This window comes from Ambystoma mexicanum, chromosome 4q, assembly GCF_040938575.1.
Source record: "Ambystoma mexicanum isolate Mex_15411 chromosome 4q, UKY_AmexF1_1, whole genome shotgun sequence".
NCBI lineage: Eukaryota > Metazoa > Chordata > Amphibia > Caudata > Ambystomatidae > Ambystoma > Ambystoma mexicanum.
The window spans coordinates 659,420,226-659,446,942 of record NC_090928.1 but is presented as its reverse complement, the minus strand read 5'-3'; the positions used below and the strand labels follow the sequence as shown (position 1 = coordinate 659,446,942).

General features: G+C 48.0%; 1 protein-coding gene across 1 annotated transcript in view; it reads right to left on the bottom strand.

The window, feature by feature from the left end:
- The window catches only part of CIMIP6 (ciliary microtubule inner protein 6), a 208,385-nt gene that overhangs the window by 12,166 nt on the left and 169,502 nt on the right, over positions 1–26,717 (bottom strand). The window contains exon 4 of the mRNA XM_069608233.1: positions 22,909–23,024. Coding sequence (XP_069464334.1) covers positions 22,909–23,024 — 116 coding nt within the window. The remainder of the gene's footprint in view (positions 1–22,908; positions 23,025–26,717) is intronic.

Sequence of the window (26,717 nt, the reverse complement as noted above, 5' to 3'; positions counted from 1 at the left end):
ATACATAACCACGTTCACCACTCATCGTGGACTCTACCGATACAAGAGACTCAGTTTTGGCGCGTCATCGGCAGCAGAGGTGTTTCAAAACATCATTAGAGGTGCCCTCGCTGACCTAGATGGCGTCTTAAATATTAGTGACGACATCCTTGTGTTTGCCAAGACTGAGGTAGACCATCTGTGCAAGCTGGCCAGGACTTTTGAGAGACTGCAGTCCCTGGGCCTCACGCTCCACAGGGACAAGTGTGAGTTTCTACGCCTGACCATCAAATTCATTGGGTTTGTGTTCAAGGAAGGAGGTGTGTCGCCAGATCCAAGGAATGTGCAGAGCATTAAGAAAGCCCAACCGCCTGAGCCGGTGTCAGACGTGAGGAGTTTTCTTGGTATGGTAACGTACTGTGGTCGACTCATTCAAAAGAGTTCAGATCTGAGCCCCTGAGGGCCCTCACGAAGAAGGAAACGACCTGGCATTGGGGCCCTCTCAAACAGGCAGCGTTCGAAGACATTAAGAGCGCCCTCACGCTGAAGACACCATGGCGTTCTTCGACCCCACCCAGCCGTCAGAAATAATCGTGGACGCCAGCCCGTTCGGCCTAGGGGCCGTGTTGACACAGGTTGATCGGGATGGCAGCGTTCGCCCTGTAGCCTATGCCAGCAAGGCGCTGTCCGACACCGAGCAGCGATACTCACAGATTGAACGTGAGGCCCTGGCAGTGCTGTGGGGTTGCAGGCACTTCCGGCTCTATGTCCTGGGCTGGCCAGTGACTGTTGTAATGGATCATAAACCCCTGCTGCCCATATTGGCTGGGTCCTCGTCCAGACCACCGGCGAGGATCGAACGATGGATGCTTGCCCTCCTCGAGTATGGTGTCACCTTAGTGTACAGGCCTGGTGTGAACAATGCGGCAGACTATTTGCCCAGACATCCCGTTGTGGACAGCAGAGAGGACCAGGACATGTGTGCCGAGGAAGCGGACTATCACGTTCGCATGGTGGTGGAAGCGGCGACCCCCAATGCCATGCCCCTCGAAGATCTGGAGGTCACGGCAGCTCAGGATGAGTGTTTCCAAATACTGAAACACCCCATGCAACAGGGCTCATGGAAGACCGTGCTGGAGTCCCTGGCCGGACGCACACAAGAAGCCAAGGTGGGGCTAGAACAACTGTGGAAGGTGAGGGAGGAGCTGTCGCTCTTGGCTTCCGGCCTCTTACTAAGGGATGACCGGATAGTCGTGCCCCAATCGAAGGTCAAAGAGGTGATCACTCTGGCCCACCATGGACACCAAGGCGCCGCCAAGACCAAAGCCCGGCTATGCCTTAAGGTGTGGTTTCCTGAGCTGGAACGGAGGGTCAACCACTTTGTTGCTGCCTGTGTCTGGTGCCAGGCGGTGTCCCCACTGCAAAGAGAGCCAGTGATCGAAGCAATGCCCTGGTGGACGTGGCCATGGGAGGTGGTGCACGCGGACTTTGGATCCACCACACTGGGCACGCACTTCCTGGTGATCGTGGACGAGTACTCCAGCTATCCGGAGGTCGAATTTGTGGACTCGGTAGCTTTTGAGCACGTGGTGGTGGCCATCGAGAAAGTGTTTGCCTCCCACGGTTTCCCACACACACTGTGCTCAGACAATGGGGCGCTGTTTCAAAGCGAGCGCTTCTCAGAACTGATGGAGGGATATGGGGTCTAACATCAGAAGATCACCCCGCTCTGGCCGCGGGCCAACGGTGAGGCAGAGAGGCTGATGAGAACATTGAATAAGACTTTCCGGATCGCGCAAGGCCAGGGGCAATGCCTGCAGAGGGCTCTCTACCAGTTCTTGCGAGTCTATCGCACCACCCCCCATGCCTCCACGGGAGTCACACCAGCCGAGGCCCTGTTCAAACGGTGCCCCCATGGGCTGCTGCCCGAGGTGGGGGATAAAGAGCCCAGAGTGATAGATGATCAGCAGGTGGAGCTAGATCGCTGACTGCGGACGGAACAAGAGAACGCAAGGAGAGGACTCCGCCCGCAATGACTGGAGCCGGGAGATGAGGTGCTTGTTAGGAACAGGCATCCCCATGGAAAGCTCTCTCTCCCATATGAACCTGAGCCACTTGATGTAGTGGCTGTCAAGGGGTCCATGGTGACGGCCTCGGACGGGAGGTCGGCCGTCACCCGGAATGTAAGCTTCTTTAAGAAGCTATGGGACCCCAGAACTGAGCCTCCCCTTGAACCGTACCGGTTGGAAGTACCAGACGAGGGTGGAGGCTGCTCCTCCACGCCCGCATCCCCAGCCCGGGGCATGCCACCAGATGGACTGCTCGTGCTGGAGGTAAGCGGGAGGTACCCCCAGAGGGCTGGGCGAGGGGAAACCGCTTACCTCAACGATTACGTGCTGGGACAGGTTTTATAATTGGCCCGTGGGCCTCCTGTGTTAGTTAAGGGGATCCAGGGTGGTTGTGAATAAAGGGGTGTGTGGGGAGTTCATGATTATATTGTTTTGGTGTTATTGTTGGAGACTTAAAATATTGTCGTTTGTCCTCATGGAAAAGGAGGAGTGTGGTGCTGCCCCCTTAAGGGAGGCGCACGCGGCGACGTGACTTTGCACGCCGCCGCGTGCATTATAAATAAAGGGGGCGTTCCCAGCCACGATAGTGCGACCGGGGAGGCCGAGCTCAACAGATGTGTGTACCTGTGTTTGTGGGGTTGGGGGCTCACGGGAATTGCCGAACGGGTCATGGAGAGACCCCCAACATTCATGTTCCCACTCCGGAGTGCTTCCTGCGACCTACAGCTTCTCACACACTGCTCCCCCTTCCCTTCACCCACCATTGAAAGGTGCCACATTGGCCACATCAAACAGAACTCAGGTGAGCTAGCAACTGTTCATCAGCAAGGCCTGCCACTCCCTGAAATGCTGAGGTGGCTATGTGACCCTTACCATCCATGGCCCTATATTCATGATTCTGAGTCAGCCCATAGGTCGGACGTCCATGGTGAAGGACAATGAGGTCAAGGGCTTCTTCTGTTTGGTTATGTTCAGGCCTGGATGTCCTAAGACCCCCTTACTCCAACACACCTGACCACTTCTGTACTCCGACCATAAACAAACCATGAGTGGCACTGGTCACTACCACCCTATGACACCTAAATTGTATTTATTTTGTCACGAGTAGCCTTACCGTATGTAAATTCTAATGTATTTTTATCACTACCAGCCTACTGTACCTACATTGAATTTCTTTGCTGCTACTGTCAACTGTAATTTTTTGGTGGCTATATGCCTATTGTACCTAAATGGAATTTTGGGTTGCTACCAGCCCAGTATTCGATCACACAGCTACATATCACACCCATATATGCCCTTTGGCTCAAACCTCTTACCCCCTCCAGAATATACTCCAACTCCCCACTTCACCATGCTCCTGCATTTCCTAATTCTTCTTCTATCAGATCTCGTCTCTCAGACAGAGCCTCTGCCTACCCCCATGCTCTGTCCCACCACTCCCCTCTTCCCCCCCTCTTGCACCACATACACGCCACTCTCCCTTTAAACGCTCCATATCCGCTGCTCTCTACCGCATATCACCCACTTGAACATCATCTACCTTGTCTCTACTCTTCTACTCCCTTTTAGACCCAATAATCCTGTGCTCTGTGCAATGACCTTACCTTTGGCCTCTGAAATGCGCAATCCCTCGACAATAAAAGTTTATCACCTACCACTCTGTGATGGCCACCACCAAAACTTGGATGACACCCACTCCAAGACCACTCCAGTTGCCCTCCACATGGACTTCTCGACTAACTAAAAATAGTGGTAGTGTTGCCCTTATGATAAGAAAGGACACATTATCAGCCGCTTCGAGACACCCCAAAACCCCTCCCCTTCTTTCTTTAAACAAATCCAACTTGTCACTCTCAGCTTATCACAGTCCTCATCTTGCACCCACCAGGCTTGCCTAAACCTCTTCTTCTCTGAAGACGCCTTGCTGCTTGATTATCTCCTAGAAGACATCCATCCCCATGATCACCATGGGTGACCTCAACTTCCCAATCATCACCAAGGCCTGCCAGCTAGAACTGGACTCTGCTCCCTGATCAACTTGCACAACCATCCTACCGACACCGATGAACATTCCCTCAGTGTCATTTTAACATCTCTCTCCCTTCCAAAACTCACTCATTCACTTCACCATCTCATTGCCCCACTTGCACTCTCCAATACTTAATTCATCACTAAATAAAAGTTCAATACCTGCCACTTGACCCCTCTATTGAACTTTCCCTCACAGATTTGAACACAGCACTTGCCCCCTCACTTAATTTCCACTATCCTATTTACTATTTTTCTCGTACCTGCCCCCAACTATGGGTCTCCCCAGTCATCTACAGCTGAAGCCTGCTATGCATCTTCACGTGCATCACAGGTGCAAAGATAGCTGCCCCACTCTTCCTACTGCCTATAAAGATTCTTCTTGGCCTAGCTATTGGTCCAAACTTGGCCAAATCTTCTTATTACACTAAACTTACAGCCTCTCTTTGCTCTCCCCCCTGCAAACCTTCACTCGCCCTCCAGACTATGCTTCCACCCTAGAAACCTCTGCCTATCCTCTTCCCACCCTGCTGAGGATTTTGCCACCTACATCTCCCCAGAATGTACTAAAATAATTAACACCTTGTCCACCCTCTTCTCTCCCTGTCCTCTCCTTACCTCCACCTAATTTCATCCTCTAATTTCTCTCCCACCTCCCAGATCGGTCTCTGTCCTCCCCAGCACTCCCGATGCCTTGAGTCTTCTGCAACCATATTGTCGACTACCTCGAATTTCACTCACTATGTGGTCCCATCCAATCAAGTTATTTGAGCAAACACTGCACCAAAAACGTTCTCACCCAGGCATACAAATCTCAAACCACTGTTTACTGCTCCACATTTCCTCCATCCTCACACTACTTGGCCTCTCAGCAGTCTTTGATACTGTGGACCAGCCCTCCTTCAAATGCTCTTTTCCTTGGTGTGAAAGTCACTTGGCTCCATTGGGTTATTTCTCATCTCTCGGTTCACGTCTTCTCTATCTCTTCCCTCGTGCCCCTCCCTATTGAAGTTTCCCAAGTAACAGTCCTTGGTCCACTCCTCTTTACTCGCTACACCTAATCCCTAGACAAATTCACCTCAACCTTCGGCTTTCATTATCACCTCTTCAGTGATCATGCCCAAATCATCTTCTTTCTCTACTTTGCCCTTATTATCACTGAACACTGTGAAAACTGATGGCATTTTACATGAGATCAATGGAGGTTCATGAGCCTCAGCCGGTGCCGGACAGCAGCCATCATTGTGGCAATGATGAAGCAGCTGCAGCCATGCAAGGGGTGGTGGTGTGGAAAGAATAAGGATTGGTTGGTAAGCCCACGAGTACCCATAAGGCCAAGCAAGGATGAGGTAAGGCTTTGCATTAAGTCACAAAGGCGGGGTCAGCTGCCTGACAATCCGAATGCCAGTCACCTGAATGCTGATTCTGTGGTTTTGTGCCACTAAGTGTAATGTAAATCGTCTGTAGAGGAGTTGGCCAATGTCATGTGGGTGCTTCGAGCAGTTTTACATCAAGTTCAGATGGTCCTGTTTAGACTTGCCCACAGGATGTACCGTTAGGAAGTCTGTTAATTTAACCAACTAAAAAGTATCACAATGACATTTCTATATGAAGCCCGTTGTGTAAAACTGTACACAAACCCTGAGGTTTCTATACTCGGGGGTAATGTTTAGGTACAGGGACATGCTGGATTCCCAACCCATTTCTACACAGTTGCATGGAAATAAACCTGGTCTCTGCCTTTTTTGTCAGATTATCTCTTGGATTCTATGGTGATGCACTGCAGGTTTATACAACACATTACTTTTTCCTCGCTGCAATTTGTTACTGAATGGCTTTACACTGCCAAATGCTCATTTCCTCCACGGCGGTAATCATCTTTCTTTCTTCATCCAATGCTAACCCAACTCTCTCTTCTCCCACCTTGTTTCCCCCAACATCCTCTCTCCACCTCCCATGGCTCGCTACCTTGGTGCCCTCCGACAGTGACCTTAGACTGCATCCACTCATCATGGATAGTGCCACTGCAGATGGTATTTAAGGTTCTAGGTCAACGTTTCAAATGCAAAGGATCGAATTACCAAAGGGTCGAATCAAAAGGACTGAAAACCAAAGGGTCGAATTTTTTTCCCCAGTTTTTTGTGGACAAAAAGACTTTTTTCAAAAACGGAACCCAAAAAAAAATATTAAAAAAATTTAAAAAATTCGACCCTTTTGTTTTAGGTCAAATTGACTCGACCCTATGGCATTCGATCCTTTTGGATTCGAACCGTTAACCGGACACGGGTATATTTTACCTAATCAACATAAGGAAAGTCTGCCCTGACCTCACCAAACATTTGGCCAAACCCTTGATCTCCATCTGGTGCTCAGCAAATTGGACCACTGTTTGAGGCAACTGATTGATCTACTCTGCTACTCCTTCTCCCCTCTAAGTAAAGGTTTAAACGTTTCTATCCCACATCCTCTGCAGCCTACCGAGATCATGTCCTATCTCTACACACCAAAATCATGTTGGTTGGCTCTCTATGCACAATCATGCTCCCTTGAGTGCCTACCCAGCTACAAGTCTGTCCAAGACCTTCCACTCTCTGCCTCACTACCCGCATTTCTCTTAACTCTCTTTCTTGAACCCTGCACTCTTTCTATCTCTGCAACGTTTTAAGTTCTCCGTCGCTCTGTATATCATCCCACTTCCCATCCTCTCTACATTCCCCTCTCCCCTGGATTTCCCCCCCCCCCTTTCATATTAAAGCTAACCAGTCAGTGGGAGAATGCAAAACCAGACTTAAGCTTCAAGTGATAACCAGTGAAATGTTGAATAATTAGACTAGGTGCAAATACACTAAAACACACACACACACACCATCTTCTCAGCCCATGCCACCTTTAATGGTGTCAATCAACAGGAGAAGTGCACATTATGCTTTCTGAAATGTTTAAATTGTAAAATTGATGTAAGAGATAACCATTTATGGAGATTGCTTACAGGTTTTCGTAATGGCTTGGCAGTTCTACAATACATGGGTTCTCCATTCCCCTATAAATTCCCCAGACAAAATGCTCACTTTAGAGATATAACAACACAATAAGTGTCGAGTTTCTTTCCATGCTTGCAAAGGGCCACCAATAAGGGATTTGAGACATTTGCATCGGCCAAAGAAGATTGAACTAACCTGGTTCATGGGCTGTGGAACTACCTGCAGCTTCTACAACTTCTTAATCAAGCATCACTCCATGCTGGGTAGGAGATTGCAAGGTGCAAACCTTGTGCTGTTCATGGTTTGCCAGAAGCCATCTCCAGCTTCAGACTTCTTGGAGGCAGTGTAACTCCAAAAGAGCCCAAGTGAGAACTGATCTGATATCACAAGAACTAGGAGGAAGAGGTATTGATTTACAACTGTGCCTTAGGCACGTTGGGGCTAAAAAACAAACAACTAAAAGTGGACTGTACGATCATCACTTTGAAAAAATGATAGAAAATAGGGCACTCTTGGGTATGCAAGGGTTGCATTTCTTTCTTTATAGCCATTGTGTCCACACCCTTGGCTAACCCGCAAGGGAACAGAGCAAAACTGGGGTGTCTGTACCTTGTGGGTAAGCAAATAAATTGATACTGGTGGCTCCAAACCTCTTGCAAATGTTCAGAAACACCTCCTCCCAATGTTTGCGCTCTGCACATGTAAATACCCTTCTCATTCTGTCTGACACTGAATTGTCTAGTCCTCTGATGTGGACTGCTTTGAGGGACAGGAGTTTCTCCTCTGCCAATTCCCCCAGATCTTATCCCAGAAGAACAAGACGCTGGAGGGAAACCCCTCCCCACACCCTTCTGCATGTTGACATAAAACAGAGATGTGATATTGTCCCTCTAAAGCAGCACTGCATTCCCACTGAGAAGCAGAGAAAAAAACTGAAAGGCTCAAGGTGCAGCTGCCAATTCTTGCAAATTGAAAGAATGGGCCGCCTCCTGCACTGCCGCTTCTTCCTGGTGTTTAGGATTTTTCACAACTGCCCGCAACGCACCATGCTGGCGCCTGTGGTAAAAAGGGTCAGCACTTGCTGTACAAGAGATAATCCCCTCAGAAGAACGTCCAAGTTTAGCCACCATTGCAGTTTAAACCTCAGAATTGGAGGGACTGGTATTAGGGCTTGGAAGTCCTGGGATTCCATCTTCCTGAATCTGTGGAAATGTGAGAACAATGGACTCATATGAAAGCGAGCCCAGGAGACTAGAAAATCACACAAGACCATATGTCCCCGAACCTGTAGGAACTCCTGCGCTGTTCTCTGTGGTGTGAATAGGTGCTTCTTGTAGCACGGTTGTTGTGTCCTCTGGGAGCATCACCTTCCCTGTTGTCACCCGGAATCTTGCTACAATCAACTAGAAATCCTGGGAGGGAAGAAATTGCAACCTTGCTTTGTTGATGAGCAATCCCACCGACTCCAGGATTCTTCAGGACTGATCCACAAGCTACACTAACAAATCTTGTGATGATGCCTTGATCAGCCAGTTGTCTAGGGTGGGAAACACTTCTATCCCCTTCAGATGGAGGAAAGCTACTATCAGCCCAAAACCTTTGTGAAGACTCAGCAGGCAAACCTCAGCCTAAAGGGAAATTAAAGTGGTCGCCCTCCATTACCCCTCCCCAAGAGAATCACAATAAATTCTGATGCGTCTTCCAGGTGCACTTATTGAAGTAAGCGTCCTGAAGGTACAGAGATGTCAGAAAAACATTCTCCTAAACCAGGGGAATCACCTGTTGGAAACATTCCATTTTGAAATGCTGTGAAACTATGGATAGATTCGGTCTCTTCAGGTGTATCATTAGTTTGTACTTTCCCTGATAGTTTGGGACCAAAAAAATGATGGAGTCCATGCCCCTTCTCACTCTCACTTGGGCACCCTCTTGATGGCTGAAAGCCATTCCATACGCCCCATCGAGCTATTCTGTTTACCCAGGCATCTGGCCTGCCATCAAGACGTTTACATTTTAGGAGGGGAGTAACAAGGTTTGCTTCTTAGTGCCCACCTTGATCTGTCACTACCTAGTCATTTACTGAGGCCCCTGCCCATGCCTGAGATTTGCCATTTCATTTAGAAGAGAAAGCGGGCCTGGATTTCGAATCAATCTTCTTTCTTAGCTTCCCTGCATGTTCATCTGCCTTACAAAATCTGCTATGAATTTTTGGTGAGAGTCAGTGTACCAGACCCGTAGGTATAGGTGGAAACGACCTGCTATGGTTGGCCCCATAGCCATCACTGAAGCTTTAATCCAATCACAGAAAAGATTGGAAAATAATTTCACTTGGGTCCTGACTGCTCATAGAAATGGCACTGGATCAGTCCCCTCATGAAGCACTTTAGAAAGTGACGAGGATAGTGTTCACCTAGACTGCCCCTTCATTCAGGTTATATCCATTCTCAAAATATCTCTTCTGTTACTTAAATTAAGAGGGGAAGACCTGCTTTCAATGTATGTTCAAAATGGGGAGGAGGAGCCCATGTGACTTTTTCCCGTTGGTAGAGAAAGGTCAGAGCATGAAAAACACAGAATGTGAAACTTGTATTAAGAAATGCTTCTTCATCTCAGTATTCCCCTTTTTGTTCTTCATCTAGCGAGGACAGGGAATTCAAAGATGTGTCATGGGTTGGGTAGCATGAGGAGGACTCGGAGGAAGAGGAGGGAGTACCCCTAGTTTTTCTACCTGTAATAGCTTTCTTGAAAAGTTTAAGTAATTTCATCACTGATAGCCAAGAGCATCTCCTTTTCCTTGGCCTGTTCGGGGTTACGAGCTGGATAATTCCTCTGCATTTAAATGGTGCCGTTTCTCCCTGGGCTTCCCCATGATTCATTCACTGCAGGGAATTGAAATTAAGATTGGATAAACAGGAGCTAAAACCTGCTTCTGGGTATCCAGCATTAACCAGTGAGCAGGAGCTAACACTGGGAAACAAGGGGCTAGTACATAAAGTTCCTCAAATCTTATGTCCACAGAAGATCCAAACATATCCTTTTGTCCATTATTTTTAATTGTGCATTGATGTGCCCTAATGATTATTTACAGGTTGTCCCAAACACACAGAGTTAAATTCATATAGGTGTGTTTGTTCAGCATCAGATGCCGGGGAGCCAAAAGTAGCTCCTGGTAGCTGTTGGTGTCATGCTAGCCAGGCTTGTCTGGGCCACAAGCAGGAGCTAGATAGCTCCCAGCTCCCCTCAATTTCGATTCCTGCACTACCTTAGTGACACAGATCTGGCACTCCCACGGACTTAGAAAATATACTGAAAAAAGAGAAGCCGTGTTTAGGGATGCTGTGCATGGCATGCTGTTACAATGGTGACATGTGCCACTGTGACCATCCACCAACATCCAATCCACCACATGGCTTCCCCTCCGCCCCATCCCCTTACTGCCACCCCAGGTCGGTTAGTGCCACCCAGAGCCTGGTGCTCCGCTTCTCCCGTGGTGCGGGGCATGCCATTTAAGAGTCTGTGCCGGAACTTCACCAGCTGCATGGCTCAGTAACATTGTTTACCCAACTGGTGTCCCCTCACCCAGCAGGGGCACAGTTAGCTCCGTCCACCATGGTGAGGACACCAAAACCCCACACTGGGGTCCTAACTGCAGGAAACTCTACGTTGCCTCTCCAGGCCCAGCACAGAAGGAAGAAGAGTAGATAACAGCTTGGCCGCTCTGTGTCCCTGCCCCAGGCAGGAAATATTTTAACGGACATATGTCAGGGCTTGAGGAGTGTTATACCCTCAGGAGGCGGGACAGGAAGCAAAGAAGTAGGAGAAATAGAACAGGAATTTTCAAGAGGTGGAAGGTGATCTCACAAGTAAGTGCTGGGACCGGAAAAATGGACGTGGAGATAATGTTGTCAAAACCTCAGGTACGTCTTTGAATGCATGCCATTACATTTGCATGAAATCGAGTATCCCTATAAATTCGAAAGACCAATTTGTTTTAGGATTACCAAGTAAACATACCCCCAATTACAGGCATCCCTTAAAGCACATATAAAAGAACTCCACGAGTGAATGAGCATCTTACAGGAAACAATGGATGTATTGCCCAGAAAGGATTCCCTTTTCAGCTGGGAGAGCCAGTCTACTCAGCCCTGCTGAGAGCTGAATGAATAGGTGCAGCCCCGCCTTCACAAGACTAACCTTTTATAGACATAACTGACAACATTAAAATAGAATACATCTAGAATAATTTGGACACTTGCATCACATTCATTGATCAAGTCATTATTAATAAAATATATTGCCCTGCCCTAAATGGGCAGACACCATTACACACACAGACCAAAAAAATACCTTCCTCTCACTATCGTCATTTATTGCTGACCGGCAGAAATGTAGCTTGGAGAACTACTGGTTTTGAGCAGATATTGGCCGCCCAGAAACGAAACCGAGACAGCGCACAGTGCCAAGGACAGTTCACAGTAATTCACTTCCCTGTGATTGGGCGTTTAGTTAGAAAAAAGCTGCGTCACTGGCACCGCTGAGATTGTGTTTTCTACTGTGTAATTTTATTTTTCCTTTATTTTTCCCTGCCAAACCTCTGCACCTGGTGTGTTATGTGCAAACCCCTCCCTAATTGCTTCAGCAACCTTGGATGAAGCTTTCATTTCACTGCTTGGGCTCTCCACAGACCTTTTATTTAATTAATTCACCATGTTGTGCCCTCTGAAAGACTTTGGAGATTTTGTGCATTAACGAGGCTGCGTTGTGGCTTTCATTTCGGCCGCTAACCACTGCTACATTTCAAGTTACTGAGCTGTATTCATGTACAGTTAGCGTTGCATTCCGCGTATACATTGTTTATGACATGTTTTCTAGTGTTTCGTGTGTCTACGTGTGTCAGCCTAGCAGTGCTGTCACTTTGCTTTGGTCACAGCATGTGCATCTGCTTGAAATATGGGTGATCCAGTTTTCTCAGTGGCTCAGTAACGCCTCTCATCTTTACAATATTGGAACGGGGGAGGGGCAAGCTCTAAGTGACATGTTCATTTGTCCATCATGATGGGGAGGGGCAGTAGCTATTGATCTACCCGTTGACAACTAACAAGTGCATCGATACAGCAGATGTCAAAAAACCTGGTGATGTAGTTATCCAATCCACTGGCAGAACAAATGCTGCTTCATGTACCTTTTTAGAGCCCACATATTTTGTGTGGATTCCTTCTTGCAGTGTAAAGTTTCTTTAGAATTGTTTTGATCATCACAGTGAGTGAGATCGCCAGTTTAGCCCACAAAAGTATAATCACCTCCCCCCATCCATAAACTGTCCCTAAATGCAAGTTTTGTAAGAGCTATGGGCATTCCGCCGGACGATGAAAACCATCCACGTAATAGCTATCCACCACTTTTCGTTAGTTTGTAAGACTATCCTATTGGTATTTCATCTGTACTACGAAAAAGCCAGATACTCTATCGCCTGGTAGCACACAGACACCTGAGAAAGCACGGTCTTCCATCTCATAACTGGCAAACCCCAAGTTACCCCGACTAACTTGCAGAACGCAAACTACGTATTTAGGTAAATAGGCACTGGTGAAGCAAACAACAGTGGGATAGATTAAGATTTGTGCAAGAGAAAGAAAGAAATAAAAGGTGTAATGACGCAAGAGCATTTCTCCTGCTCACTAGCAAATGTTTGCTTTAAAAAAAATCACTGGCATTTGACAGATGATGAAAAGGGGTGCACCTAGGCTAAAATTCTGGTGCCGGGGGTTAACCTTTCAAATGTTGGGAGAGGTGCTAACTTCAGAGACTGTGGGGGGGGGGCAAACTTGTGTGGTGGCATCTAACTTCTCTACACATTCTAATTAGACTATTCTAGTGAAGCGTCAATGTTACAAGCAGTTAACGCTCTCCTTCACCTCCAAAACCACACACTTAAGGACTGCTATGAGAATAGGCTGTCTCCTATCCCCCCTACCCTTCCAATCACTCCCCTGGCACGCAAGCGTATCCCCTCGTCAAGATTTCAATTGCCTAGAAAATGTATGTATATTAATGCAGGTGCTAACAGTGCAATGCTTTACTTCAGTAATTGCAGGGCCTTTGTTAACAGCAAAGCTCAGGTGCCGTTTAATGTCTGTGTCCTGTTCTGTCCGGGCAGGCTCTGTAGGTCAGCCAGGTCGAGTCAACATAGCACCAAAAAGAATTAGTTAGTGGGGGGCTAGAGCCTGACCTGCGCAATGGTGTTTCGCCACTGATGAGGTTTTGGGTCTGTAATTGGGACAAAGCCTGCAGCTGCTCTGCACAACTGATATGCACACCCTAAATCCCCTCTAAAATAGGTTAAAACATAATCGTTTCCTAGACCAATATTACTGCTAGAGACGTCTGGGAGCTGAACATTATTATTTTCCCAAAAGGATAGTCTTCAAACTATTTAAGTCGTAGTGACAAACACAAGGGGGTTATTTTGGTTAACTGAGCCAAGAATCGCAGGGTGGAGTAAATGTTTGCTTTGTACGAATGGAGTTTCACTTCTCAACCTAGTATAGATGGCAAAGGTATTGTTTCTGCTAATAAAGGTGAATTATTCCCAGGATTTCTATCTCAGGGGTCACAAAGTCAAAAGGAGTAGGCCCGATGGAGAGGGCAGAAAGATTCTGGGGGGCAATGGTACCCACCCGCTATGTGATAAGGCCCTGGAGATGGCAAATGGTGATCTTTCAGGGGGATACCCCATCCTATTTGCTGTGCCAGGGGATCCCAATGGATAATAAGGAAGCAATGTTAACTATAGGTAGAGTGGTCTCCCTACTAGAGCCAGCAGATCTCCACTTAGCAGTTGACGTCCGCGTATTTAGACTGCAACTTGTAATTGTGTTATTGTTTTGAAACCTTCCTTCCTAGGTTCACTCTCCATGACAGACATGCCATATGCTCGTTTTCCACAAGGTACACTTCCACCCTCCCTTCGGTCAACTAGATTCCAGCAAAAGAAGTGCACCGCTCTGCCGGTGAGTCGCAAGCCACAGCAGTAACCTAGAAGGAATATCTACTTGCGTAGACGGGCGCGAAAGTGTTTTGCGAACCGGCCCTCACCATGCATACAGTATACGATCTCACCAGCAGTTTAGAGCAGTGGAAACACTCAGGAAGTGACAAACTCTGCTCCCCTGGTGGCTCGTTGGCCCAGATTTGGGCCGGAATGTATGTGGAGCCACACAGATACCATGAGAGGTCCACCTGAGCCCAATAAGGCAGACAGGCGCTAAACCCGCAGCCTGCATTCAATGCTCTATTAAGTAATTATCAGAGACAAAAGAAGAAAATCAGAAACAACTGAGAACATTACTAGGGGGGAAGAGAAACACCTGGACAGCGGGTGGAAACAGTGCATCATGACTGTTAAGGGGTACAGTCTCTTTAACAGAGAGACAGACCCACGTGGGTGAAGCCACGTGGGTCATGACGTGGATAGAAGAAGGAGGTGAATGGGGAGGGGTTCAGTTCGTTTCTGTATGTTAAATAAAGCAGACAGTTATACTGTCCTCAACGTGTCCTCCAGTTATTATCCAGGCCTTGAGAGCCCAACAACTGGCGACGAGGTCTTTTCAACTCGCTGAGGTCGTCCTCCTCGTTAGAACGCAAGCAATCCCGCTCCGATGTGCCTTCCGACACGGCTGATCCCAGCCGGCATCTCCAGACGACCACCCGATCCCGGGCCTCGCCTCCTTCCTCCTCCTCCTCCACCCGCAGCTGCAAGATTAGAGGGCCACCCTTCCTGGACGGTGCACACGTTGAGTGTGCCATCCCAGTGCCGCGCGGCAGTCTTCCAGCGGCTGGGCCATCATTAAAAGAGTGCGAGCAAGCACAGGTTGGTGGTGCCCCTCCCCCACCGCTCTGTGCCATTAAAGGAAGTGTATGCTAGTAAGGCATATGTAGGGCAGCGTATATTCCAGCCCTGCCCCTCATCACAAGACATTACCCGCACTACTCGATCCACGTGCGCATGACTTTTAAAGCAAGTGTATGCCAGTGTAGCATTCAATCCACGTGCGCATTGAATTTAAAGAAACATTTCCAGCCATGCCCCTCATCACAGAACAGTACCCGCACTACCCAATCCATGTGTACATGACTCTTACAGCAAGTGTATGCCAGTGAAGCATTCAATCCACGTGCGCATTGACTTTAAAGAAACGTTTTTTCGAATCCACGTGAGAGCAGCACCATTAGCCATCACCAGCAAGCGCTGGCTGAGTGGCACAACATCCACTGGGTAGTAACACACACCAGATAAGTGGCAAAACCAGCAGCCTCAGCCAGGAAAGGTGCACCGATCCCAGCATTTTAACCAGGATGCGTTCCCCACCAGTACAACAAGCCCAGGCACCCCCATCATGAACACTACGGCCACTGCTTGGTGCCACCTCCCTTCACAGGCTGACAAGGGTCCGAGGTGGGTCGAATGGCTGGAGGATTTTAATAACTTTATCGCAGCTGCAGGTGAAGAAGCCTCCCTCAGACTACGCAGCATGTTCCTTAACCTAAGTGGAAATGAGAGTAAGACACTCATTAAAACCATTCCAACCACCGAACAACCCGATTTTCCAGCACTGATCACAGCTTTGAACAAGAGGCTGGTGATCGAGCCCAACAGGGACTACGAAAGTATATGTTTAATCAATGTACCCAGAGAATTGATGAGACAGTGGATGGATTCATCACCCGCCTGGAAATAAAAGGTGCACACAGCCAATTTCATGCCTTTTCACTCGAGGAGGCCATCCGCCTATGAGTAGTCGAAGGGTGTGTGTCTCAGACACTCAAAAAGCAACTGCTCAAGAAGCCGCTCACCATCGAAGAGGTCAGTGAAGTGGCCAGAATCCTCCAATGGGTGGACAAACAGGCAGCGCAGATATCGGGCACCACCTCAACCAAACAAGACAAGAGTGAAGTGATAGCAGAGATCCAACCACACAGCGCAAGGACAGCCGACAGACCGACAAACAGTGGGTACTTGTCGACCCCGAGAACTGAAAAATAAAGTACTACCGCTGCGGATTGGCATTTCCCCATGCAGGGACATGCCCTGCACTCTCCCAGAGGTGTGGAAATTGCGGCAGATAAGGTAATTTCCAGTCAGACTGCAGAGAGGGCAGACCTTTCCCCACACCACGCATGCGGCGCCTCAATACAAGACATACAACAGGAACCCACAAGTAACGACATATCAGATGCGCCCATACCAGCAAACCCCAAGAAGATATGTTCAAGTAGTTGAGGACGTCTACCCGGATGCGGATACACAAAAATTCGAGCCACATGACCACACCTTACGAATCCATGATGAATATGATGGACCACCACCGCCACACCAGGACTATTATGGAATGGCGTCACAGAGGTTTGACTATGAGAGTGACCAATACAACCAATACACACAAGATGAGTATGTCAATCTCATCATGGACGAGAAAGAGGCCAGAGAAGGGCCCAGAATACCTGTTCAAATAGGTGGCAAACACTTCTGCTTCCTAGTTGACTCGGGGGCCACTGTAAACATAATGGGAGAAAAGGAATTCCATCAAATCCCTGAGAAACCACTGCTGTCCCAGACAACCTCCAAGATATTCCAGTGGGGAGCAGACATTTCCATGCAAGCCATCGGATCCTTTGAGCGCCGGCTCATCCATGGCGATCGTTCCACATCCACCTTCATCCACGTAATTTGGAGTCCGACCAAAGGAAGATGCCTTCTGAGCTATCGGACAGTGTCTTGCTTGGGTCTAATAGACATTCACGTGCAAGAAGGTAATTCCATCTGCTCAACAGCCCTCACCCACGATACTAGAGATCAAATATGCAACACATGGAACGTTCCCTCGCCAGTCAATGTCATTACCAAAGAGACAATAATATTTGAGTTCCCGCTCTTGTGCAAGGGACTAGGCAAGATGAAAGGCTCACCCGTGAAACTACATATAGATTTGTCTGTCCGACCCGTTCCCCAACATCCAAGAAGGGTTGGATTCCATCTACAAGCTGCAGTGTCAGCTGAACTCAAACAACTGCTGGAGGACGGAATCATCGAACCAGCCACAGGTCCGACCCCATGGGTCTCGCCATTAGTGATAGTGCCAAAGGAAGGGGGACGCCTCAGACTCTGTGTGGACATGAGGATGGCCAACACCGCCATCCAGAGAGAGCGACATCCAGGCCCACGGATTGAGAACATGATCGTCCAGCTGAACAAATCTGTTCTCTTCTCCAAGCTTGACCACAACCAAGGGTACCACCAGATGGTGCTCCATCCAGAATCGAGAGGCATCACCACTTTTGCTACCCATGATGGACTCTTCAGATATAAACGCTTACATTTTGGCATTTTGTCTGCCGCAGAGATCTTTCATGAAGCCATTAGACATGTAATTCGTCCAATATGTGGAGCACTGAACTATAGTGATGATATTCTTGTATTTGGAAGAACACGAGAGGAGCATGACGAAGCCCTTCTAGCAACCTGCAGTGCCGTTCAAGGGGCGGGTCTCACCCTCAATGTCGACAAATGCTGTTTCAGCAAGACCAAATTGAAATTTTGTGTGCACATCTTCTATGCGGAGGGCATGACCCCCTGATCCTGACAAAGTCTCCACCATTTTCAACCTACAGGAGCCCAACCAAGTAGCAGAAGTGAGGTCATTTCTTGGCATGGCAGGGTATTGCGCCAGATACATCCCGCACTATGCCACCATTTCAGAGCCTCTCAGACGACTGCTTCAGAAAGATGTTCCATTCATGTGGTTGACAGAATGTCAAGGGGCGTTTGATACCATCAAACAATCCCTAGCCGAGGCCAGGAAACTCGCCTACTTTGATCCAGAGTGGCACACAGAGATAGTTATGGACGTGAGTCTGGTGGGACTAGGGGCCATACTGGCACAGACCAATGGGATTGATGCCCACCTGAGACACATAGTGGCATATGCCAGCAGGGCACTTGCACCCCCTGAGTCTGCATACCCACAGGCCGAAAAAGAGAGTTTAGCAGCTGTATGGGCATGTGAACACTTCCACAACTTTGTGATAGCCAAGAAATTCACCCTCATCACTGTCCATCAGACCCTACTGTCACTGTTTGGGAACCCCAGGACGAAAATGCTTCCCAGAATCGAACGGTGGGGCATTAGACTCCAAGAATACAACTTTGAGATTATTCATCGTCCGGGAGGTGATAACAACCTGGCTGACTACTTATCCAGGCACCCCACAGGCAAGCCAGTGCCAAGACCCAGAGACGCCGAATATATCAGCTACGTGGCCACAAATGCACTTCCCCCAGCGATCTCACTGGACACTGTTGCCTCAGCCTCAGCTGCGGACCCCTCCATGGCCTTGGCGATCAGTCTCACCAAAAACAACAGGTGGAAAGACTATCGGCGGGCAGTATCGACACACCCAGGAGCATGCAGGGATGAACTGGAGAGACTGGCAAAAGTGCATATGGAACTAGCTGTAAAAGATAAGACAAAACTCTTATGAGGGTGCCGACTGGTTGTCCCAGCGACCCTACGGTCAAAGTCATCAAGACGGCCCATGAAGGACACCGTGGGGCAGATAACACCAAGAGACAGCTCCATTGCCACGTGTGGTTCCCGTTCCTGGGTGCCATGGTGGACCGATGGGTGAGAATCTGTGTAGCGTGCCAATGCACGGCCAAAGCTGAAGCTCCGATCCCATTGCAATCAACCCAGATCCCGGATCATCCCTGGGAAAAAGTTGCAGTAGACCTTTATGGCCCCTCGAATCAGATGAATATTTACTACTGTTCATCGATGAACATTCCAGGTTCCCGATTGTAAAACGGTCCACATCCACGGCGTTTGCCCAAGTAGCCGCCGTCTTCGATGAAGTCGTGAGTGAATGGGGATACCGGAAACCATCAAGTCAGACAATGGCCCACCATTCAGTGGACATGAGTTTGCGGCATTTGAAAAACACATGGGGTTCAAACACCAGAAAATCACACCTCGCTGGCCCCAAGCAAATGGGATGGCCGAAAGGTTCATGGCTTCAATCAAGAAGACCCTACAGAGAGCCCACATTGAGAATGCCGATCCCCACCAAGCGCTATGTCGCATGCTTCGAGACTACTGCAACACGCCCCATGAGGCCACAAATAAGACACCGGCAGAACTCATGGTAAAATACCAAGTCCGTACAAGAATCGTAAGACATCCAGCAAGTCAGCCAGAAGCAGAGCAAGAGGTCTGAAGAGATGCAGAATGGAAGGAAAGGACTCGTGCAGAGACTGATGAAAGGAGAGGAGCCCGGCCAAAAGAATTCTACATCAGGGACGAAGTCCTCACCATGCTATACTGAGGAGCCTAGGAAGGTGAATCCCTGGGTAAGAGTCCCAGAACAGAAAACAGAAGAAATGTTGAGAGGTTCCACAAGTGAGAAGCCTTAGTAGGTGACCACGCCCCGGAGACCAGGACAGGATCCACAAGGAGAGGTCAACAGATCCAAGAAGCCTATATGGGGCTATAGCCATGGACTGTGAGATTGCCAAAATGGCTGCAGGGGATATATACCTGGACTGTGTGTTTGGGAAGATGCCTGCACAGGCAATATCCTTGGAACTGGGAATAAAAGAAATGAGAATTTGGACCCAGCCTTATGCCCTTGAGGGAGGCACAAAGGCAGTTGTATCCCTGGAACTGTGAAGAGCAGAGAGGAGGATTGGACTGGGACATTCGATCCTTGAAGGGTTGACCGTGCCACCATGCTGGAACCATTATTTTAAGCTGTCCCTTTGGGGTTTATTTGAAACCCCTTAAGACCATTGTGGTTACCCAACCCTTTCTTGTGTGAAATAAAGGGGTTGAAATGGACTTCCTTTTTCTTGACTCTTCTGTTGGATGCCACAATACCACATGGGGTTCGAAAGTGCTGGAAGCTGCTTTGCTCTTTTTTTGCAGTCAACAACAGCCTAGGTAGCTTAACAACCTTCTGCGACCAGAAGCTATGTTTGTCTCTCTGAGCCAAAAGGTGCCATACAACTATAGCTACGTGATGGTAACTCTCTGCTTGGGAATTCCTGGAAAGGTGCACCCGGAAAACTCTTGACCTCATTTATAAGCATAATGGGTCACAGGTAATGAACAAAACGTCATAGCTTGCATTTTATGCAGTAGTAGATATGCAACTTGCTATAGCTCCTTATTTCCACGAGGTAGATTCTGCCTTGCTGTGGGATGCCCACTACCCAGGACCCGATATATCATCGCCGCTCATCCAATCTTTACTTCGACTCCTGTAACCTGGAGGCCAACTTCACATATATTCAGCCTCAATGCCAAGATTGCGTCCATTGCATCTGCAAGACCTACAGCCATCACAATTCATCACCAGGTGCCAGGAACTCAGAGAAGCCTATCTCAGCCTTCACTTGCTGATGCACTGGTTTTGTTTTGCACAGGAAGTGAGGGGGTACAATGGGAGACTACAATTTCCAGCATGCTTTTCACCAAAGCCCCAAAAGAAGGACGACGAATTTGGAAATGTCCCGCAACATTGAGTGGTCTCTTTTTGTGAACCGAAGATAGTTTTAACCTATTTAGGGAGAATTGTCATAGGTTTACTTAAGGACTTCGTCATACCTGGGTTTCCCCTAGGCTATCACACTCTCAGTCACTTTGGGGTTTTAACAGCACTCTGCAACTAGAGCTTACAATACTAGTTAGGACTAAGACAATTCCAGGACAATGTCAGCTTGACCCCTGACCAAGAAGACTGGCCTACTGTGTCGAGTCTCTTTGTATACTTTGCAAAGGGCCACCAATTAGGGAGTTACACGAGGACCAGCCCTCGAGTTTTGCTAGGAAGAGGATAATGTACTAGCCTGGCACATGGGTGATCATTTCTGCAGCTTCCACATGTCCTGAAGCCAACATCATTAAACGCTGTGTAGGGCTTGACAAGGGGCACCGCTTGTACCGGTCATTGTCAACAAGAAGTCTGAAACTGGCGTTGGCTTTGGGCAGACAGTGCATTAGCACGGCAGCCAGGCGAGCACTGATCTGGTATTGGGTGCCTAAGTGCCCGAGGAAGAGGTAGTGCGCTTTCCTCCGCGGATTATGTAGGCTGAGGGGAAAAGGAAACAAATGATCACATCTTGGAAGAAAATCTGAGAAAATAGATCACTGCTGGCCATGCAAGGGTCTGCCTATACCTCCTGACAAACGTCCCACAGACAAGTGTATGTTCCATGTCTTTGCTTCTGTTTCTTGGAGGATGTTTCTAAATGCTGTCGGTATGGGGTACGACATGAAAGAAAGACTTGCTTACAGGGTAGAAAAACATGCACTGTATAAAAGAAATGTCAGGGGTGTGATTAATCATGGAGTGTTGGGGGTGGCCAATCATTTATGTTCTCATAGCATCAGATACTGTTTTCCAGGCTCTATTTGGATAATTACCCTGGATCAATATTAGATGCCCTTGCCGCAAAATATAGATTTTAATTGCAGGAAATTATTTCCCAAAAGAGCGCAGAAATAGTTTTGCATTTTCTTATCATCGTACATGGACTGTTTTAAAAGCCACACTGAAAGCACTTACATATTGTTGATACAGGATTGGATTGCTGTTGTCAAGGCTTTAAGTGGTCCAGGGCTGGACAGGGCTCAGCCCTGGCAGTCTCCAAATATTGCTGTTGAGTCAGGGCTCTGCCAGGGCTCTCCGAACTGACCTCCCTTACCAAATGTCTTTAAAAATATGAGTGGCAATACTGCTCATTGCCAATAGATGTCCCCTCGGGTAATGTTTAGAATCACATCAGTTAAAGAAATGGGGTACTTCAAACAGAAAAGGGAAATGATAAAAGAGTACATTGTTTGATTCTTGCCACACATTGTATTAAAGTATTGTCATTAGGGCGCCTTTAGTAGTTATGTATGAATAATGGATTTCTTTCAGAACTGTGGGATTGCAAGGTGTACTGGCCCCTTTTGATTTGATGTTTTATTTCTAAGCACTTTGTATGACACTGCACGTGTTTCTCCTGTATCTACCTTTGTATATATGTAACTAAGTAACCTTTACCATATCTACCTCTGGATATGTAACCAAGTAACTTGTACCAAGATTATTTCTGTTGGGTGGCTTTCCTGTAACCCTGAATTAAGCCTTCTTACGATCCTGAAATAGTGCCTCGATGCCTTTGGGCTGGAGTGAGCTCTACAAATCCAAAAAAATTAAATAAATTTCATATTTGAATATATTTAATTTGGTCCAAATAGTGCACACATTAACCATATTAAACATCATTTAAACTCGAAAGTTTGCCCTTTCATTGCACATGTGGCTCTGTTTTGTCTTACATAGGCCACTTCGCTTTTAAAGCTTTACTATCTACTGGGCATTTAAGGGTGCAGAAGGACCTTTCTAGGCCCCACAACCAAACATTGCATCTCGACATACTAGCGCCCCCCCCCACACCCGATTTCTTATCCCACTTGAAGCACTGGCTGTTGTGTAAAATCGGTGATGCTGAGCGGTGCCCAGCTACAGTGGACATAACAGGGATGGTTCACAAAGGTTTGCACTGTAGCAAATGAGGGGATGCCATTGAGAATCGGATTTGCACCCGGCTCCCGACAAAGCAACAAAACAGAAAAAAAACAGAAAATCTGAAATGCCTCCGCAGTTCACAGAGATTTGCGAGAGATGGATTTGTGAATCGGGCAGCAGGCGCAATTGGGTGATGCTCACGGGCATCTACGCCTTTGCTCCAGTGCACACCTGAGCGAATGAGGCTAAGATGGCTCCTGCGGGCCGCATGCGCAGCTCACCTTTCCTCGCGGCGCCTCCTTCATGTATCTTCTGGTATCATAGTTATGCTGAAACGAGAGCTGCTCCTGCAACAGTTTGGGAAGGCGTGACGCGGTCCTGGGAGATGCAAATGGAACTGTAAATAAAGAACAGATGGAGAATGCATGCTGAAAAACACTGGGAAATAACGACGGAAGCGGAAACAATGAGGTCAAGTAGCGAAAGCACACACCGCGCTCCCTACAGCGGAAGTGCCAGGGGTACTGGAGAATAGCCGCGCTGTGGGTGGCAGCACGTGCACAGCGGGACCCGTGCTCCGGGAACCACAATGGCATTCACCCCTCAGCTGAAGACTTCTATTGAAGCGCCAGCCTTTCATGGTATTAGCTGTACACAGCAGGTCCCATGTCCTGCCATACACGCTGGCTGTTGCTCGACTTCCCAGGGCTATCCGTCTGTTGCTAGGCCGACACACCATCCAACCTGGCAGAGTCCCCCTGACAGGTGAGGTGCAATCCATGTTAACGCGAATTGGTACTGCACACATTACAGGTGTGGTGGTAACAAACTGGTGGTATTCCCAAAATACCGTCTGTTTCAGCACCCAGCGCATTACAGGATATTTACCGCCGACAGTATTCCAAATATCTTGCAAAAGGCATGTGGATTAACTGAAATCCCGCTAGGGGTATTTCACTGAATCCACACCCATTACCGCAGCTTTGGTGGTACGTCTTTACTTGAGCAGATTGCCCATATTTCAGAAGGCGTGAATTGGAACTATTGCTAGCGGGACTCAGAGTCCGCAACAAATAACCCCAAGCAGTAAGGAGGCCCACAATCATGAAGCGCACGAGCAACACATGCGCAAACTCTACTCTGCATATTATACCAGCCTGCAAAAACATTTGTTTATCTCATCATTCATAAAATGCTCAAGCGCAAATGAAGGAAGGTGTTCATGATTGGCTTATGACATTCCAGTAAAGAAGTTGGGTGTTACGCTTCAGAATCAGAGAGTAAGTTCATGTGCAACCTCAGATATGATATAAAGTAAAAGAAAGTTTGAGGAGGAAAATAAAGCAGGAATGGAAGCCTCGCACAGCAACTCAATAACTTCAGCACACTAAAGCCATTCTTTAACAACAAAGAGAAACTGCGCTTCCCAAATCCTGAGTTTGCTGGTTCCCTGCATACAAACTGCTCAGGCTATCTCCCGCCCCACAAGCGGTCACTATGTATCTGGTGGTTTGGCCTGGTTTTCAGGACATGGGGGCATGCACAGTGTACATAAGGATTTAGGGCACCGGTCTGTGCAATTAAAGATATTTTTTTCACCAGGTCGTTTTCTTGAGCATTTTCATGTGGCCCAGGTCAATCTTTCAACTATTACAAACTTTGAACTAAATAGGTTAAAAAAGGCACAATTCAACCATGTAAAGACTGGAGGGGGTCTCTGTACGTCTGCCCTCTACATGGTAGGGTAAAGGCACAGAAAACCCCAGCCAGGGCTCTCAATTTGGTAGCAATGGACGAGCAACCAGGCTTACGCTTTCAGGAGTTGATGCAGACTGGTTCTTAAGGACAGTGAATCCCCAAAGCCCCCTCCTCCCCCAAGGAATGTCCACACACTAGGTTATGTGATGACACAGATTCTTTATATAAAATAAGATTCAGGAATATATATATACATTTACATAATAACACTTTGTACTTGGAAATACCTATTCAAATAATGGCAAATATATACACTCTATGTATACCACACAATACTTAAAATCAGTAATAGACACAATAACTGCATACAGTTTTAAATAGGCATGTGAATTCTTAAGTGAGGTATTTCAGCATAGAATAGGGAAGAAAGGCAGGTTAGTTGTGTACAGTGGCAGAATGCTAGCTATACAATTCTGTGTGAAGACCCCCCCCCCCATCCAACCTGGGCAACCTGTAATGGAAAAGTTAGGGAGTAATTTATCTTGTCTTTTACTGCCCAGTCCAACAATGTTCAATAACCTGCTTTCTTTAAAAGGTTCTACCACCCCAAAGTACATGAGAAGCCACAGGAGAACAGGATCCAAGACCAACCTGGGACCCCTGCATGACTCCTGAGGCTAGAAGATGCTCTTCCTCATCCAAGTAACTTTGGTGCCTTGGCAGGCGAAGTGGCAGAGTTTCTCGGTTTCACTCGACGATTCCCTCCGAGGATGGACCACCCCCCCCCCTTAGAAGAAGGAGCCAATGGAATGCTGAATCCAAGAATAAAAAGGAACCAAAGTATTTCTGAAGTGCAGCAGTTTTACTCTTTGTGGTGCTCTCCTTTGGTCGACGATTTCTCGCAATGTAGAAGTCCTGTGAAGATGGAACTTGCTGTGGACTCCTTAACCTCTTAAATGCCATGGACGAGGTATCTCGTCCTTGACATTACGTTTGTAGTGCCAAGGACGAGATAGCTCGTCCTTTTTGGCATTCTGTTTTGTGGGATCCCTGCAAAGCAGGGATCGCACAAAACTGTAATCCAAGCCCCGAGCTATGTGAGGAGGAGGTTACTCCTCACGGCCAGGGGGTTGGATTTCTGTCAGTTTCACGTCAGCACACGTAATGCGTGCCGACGTGAAACAAAGTAAATTTCACTGTGGCAGCCACAGTGAAAACAGAATTCTTGTCCCTCGATCTGAGGCAGTATTATGCCGTTCAGATCGAGGGAGGTGTTGTTGGAAAGGGGTGACTCTTTGGAAGCCTTGCTGGGCACAGATCAGGCGCAGAGCGCTCGATCCACGCCCAGCAATGCCACTAGACCAGCAGGGATCTGTTTGTGACGTGGGGCTGAGAGGGGGCTGCTTACAGTAAGCAGCCACCCCCCCCCTAGCACCCAAGGCATGGGGTCACAAGTATTGGGCCCCCTGGGGGCAGATGGGTGTCCATCTGATCCTAGGGGAAAAAAACAAAAAAAAGGTTTTGGGTGCGGATGGGGGGGGGCCTGGGGAGTCCCACTAAACCACCAGGATTTTCGTGACTTGAAAGGGGTGGTGGCCCTCTCCCCCCACCCAAAGTGGATGGCGGCACCTCATGTAGCCCTCCCTGGGGGCAGATTTCTGCCTGTAGGAAGGGGTACATGAGATGTGTCACGACCTTCGCCCAAAACCCCCTCTGGCAAACCCATTGGCCAGGTGGAGTCAGGACTCGGGCCTCTAGAGCCTGGCATCCTCTTCAAAAGCCCTCATGGGGCCAGTCCTGGCCTATGGCGCCAGGCTCATACACCATGAACAACAATGTGCTTGGGAACTACTTTATTGTATTGTCAGCCAACATGGAGTCATCCACATAGCTTGGTTCCTAAGAACCAAGCTATGCGGTCTAGTGTTTTGGGTGTGGCAGGCCTGGAACTACTTTCCCTGGTACTACTTTACCTGGGCTATATAAACCACACCCTGACTGCAGAACATGCTTCGTGTTACTTTGCAGCTTGCAACGTCACGCTCACCGTGTCCAGCTATTCCCTCGAACCTCGGAGAAGCAGAACCTGCAAGGAGACAAAAGGAACATCATTAGGAGCAGCACCTTACCTGCAGTCTTCATCTTTAAACACTTGCAGCTACTGAGAACAGCTTCCTCGAATCTGCACGCCTCCCGGACAGAACGACCTGAAAGAGGAAGATAGAGGCAACATTAAAGAAAGCTGTAGAGACATTTACAAATTACGAACTGCTCAAAAGGCTTACTTGGCTGGTCGCCTCTCGGCTGGCACCACTCCAGACATTCCACTCGCGCTGAAGAACACCGCGACCTACAAGGAAGGAAAACACAGGTTAGCAAAAGCAAGACTTCG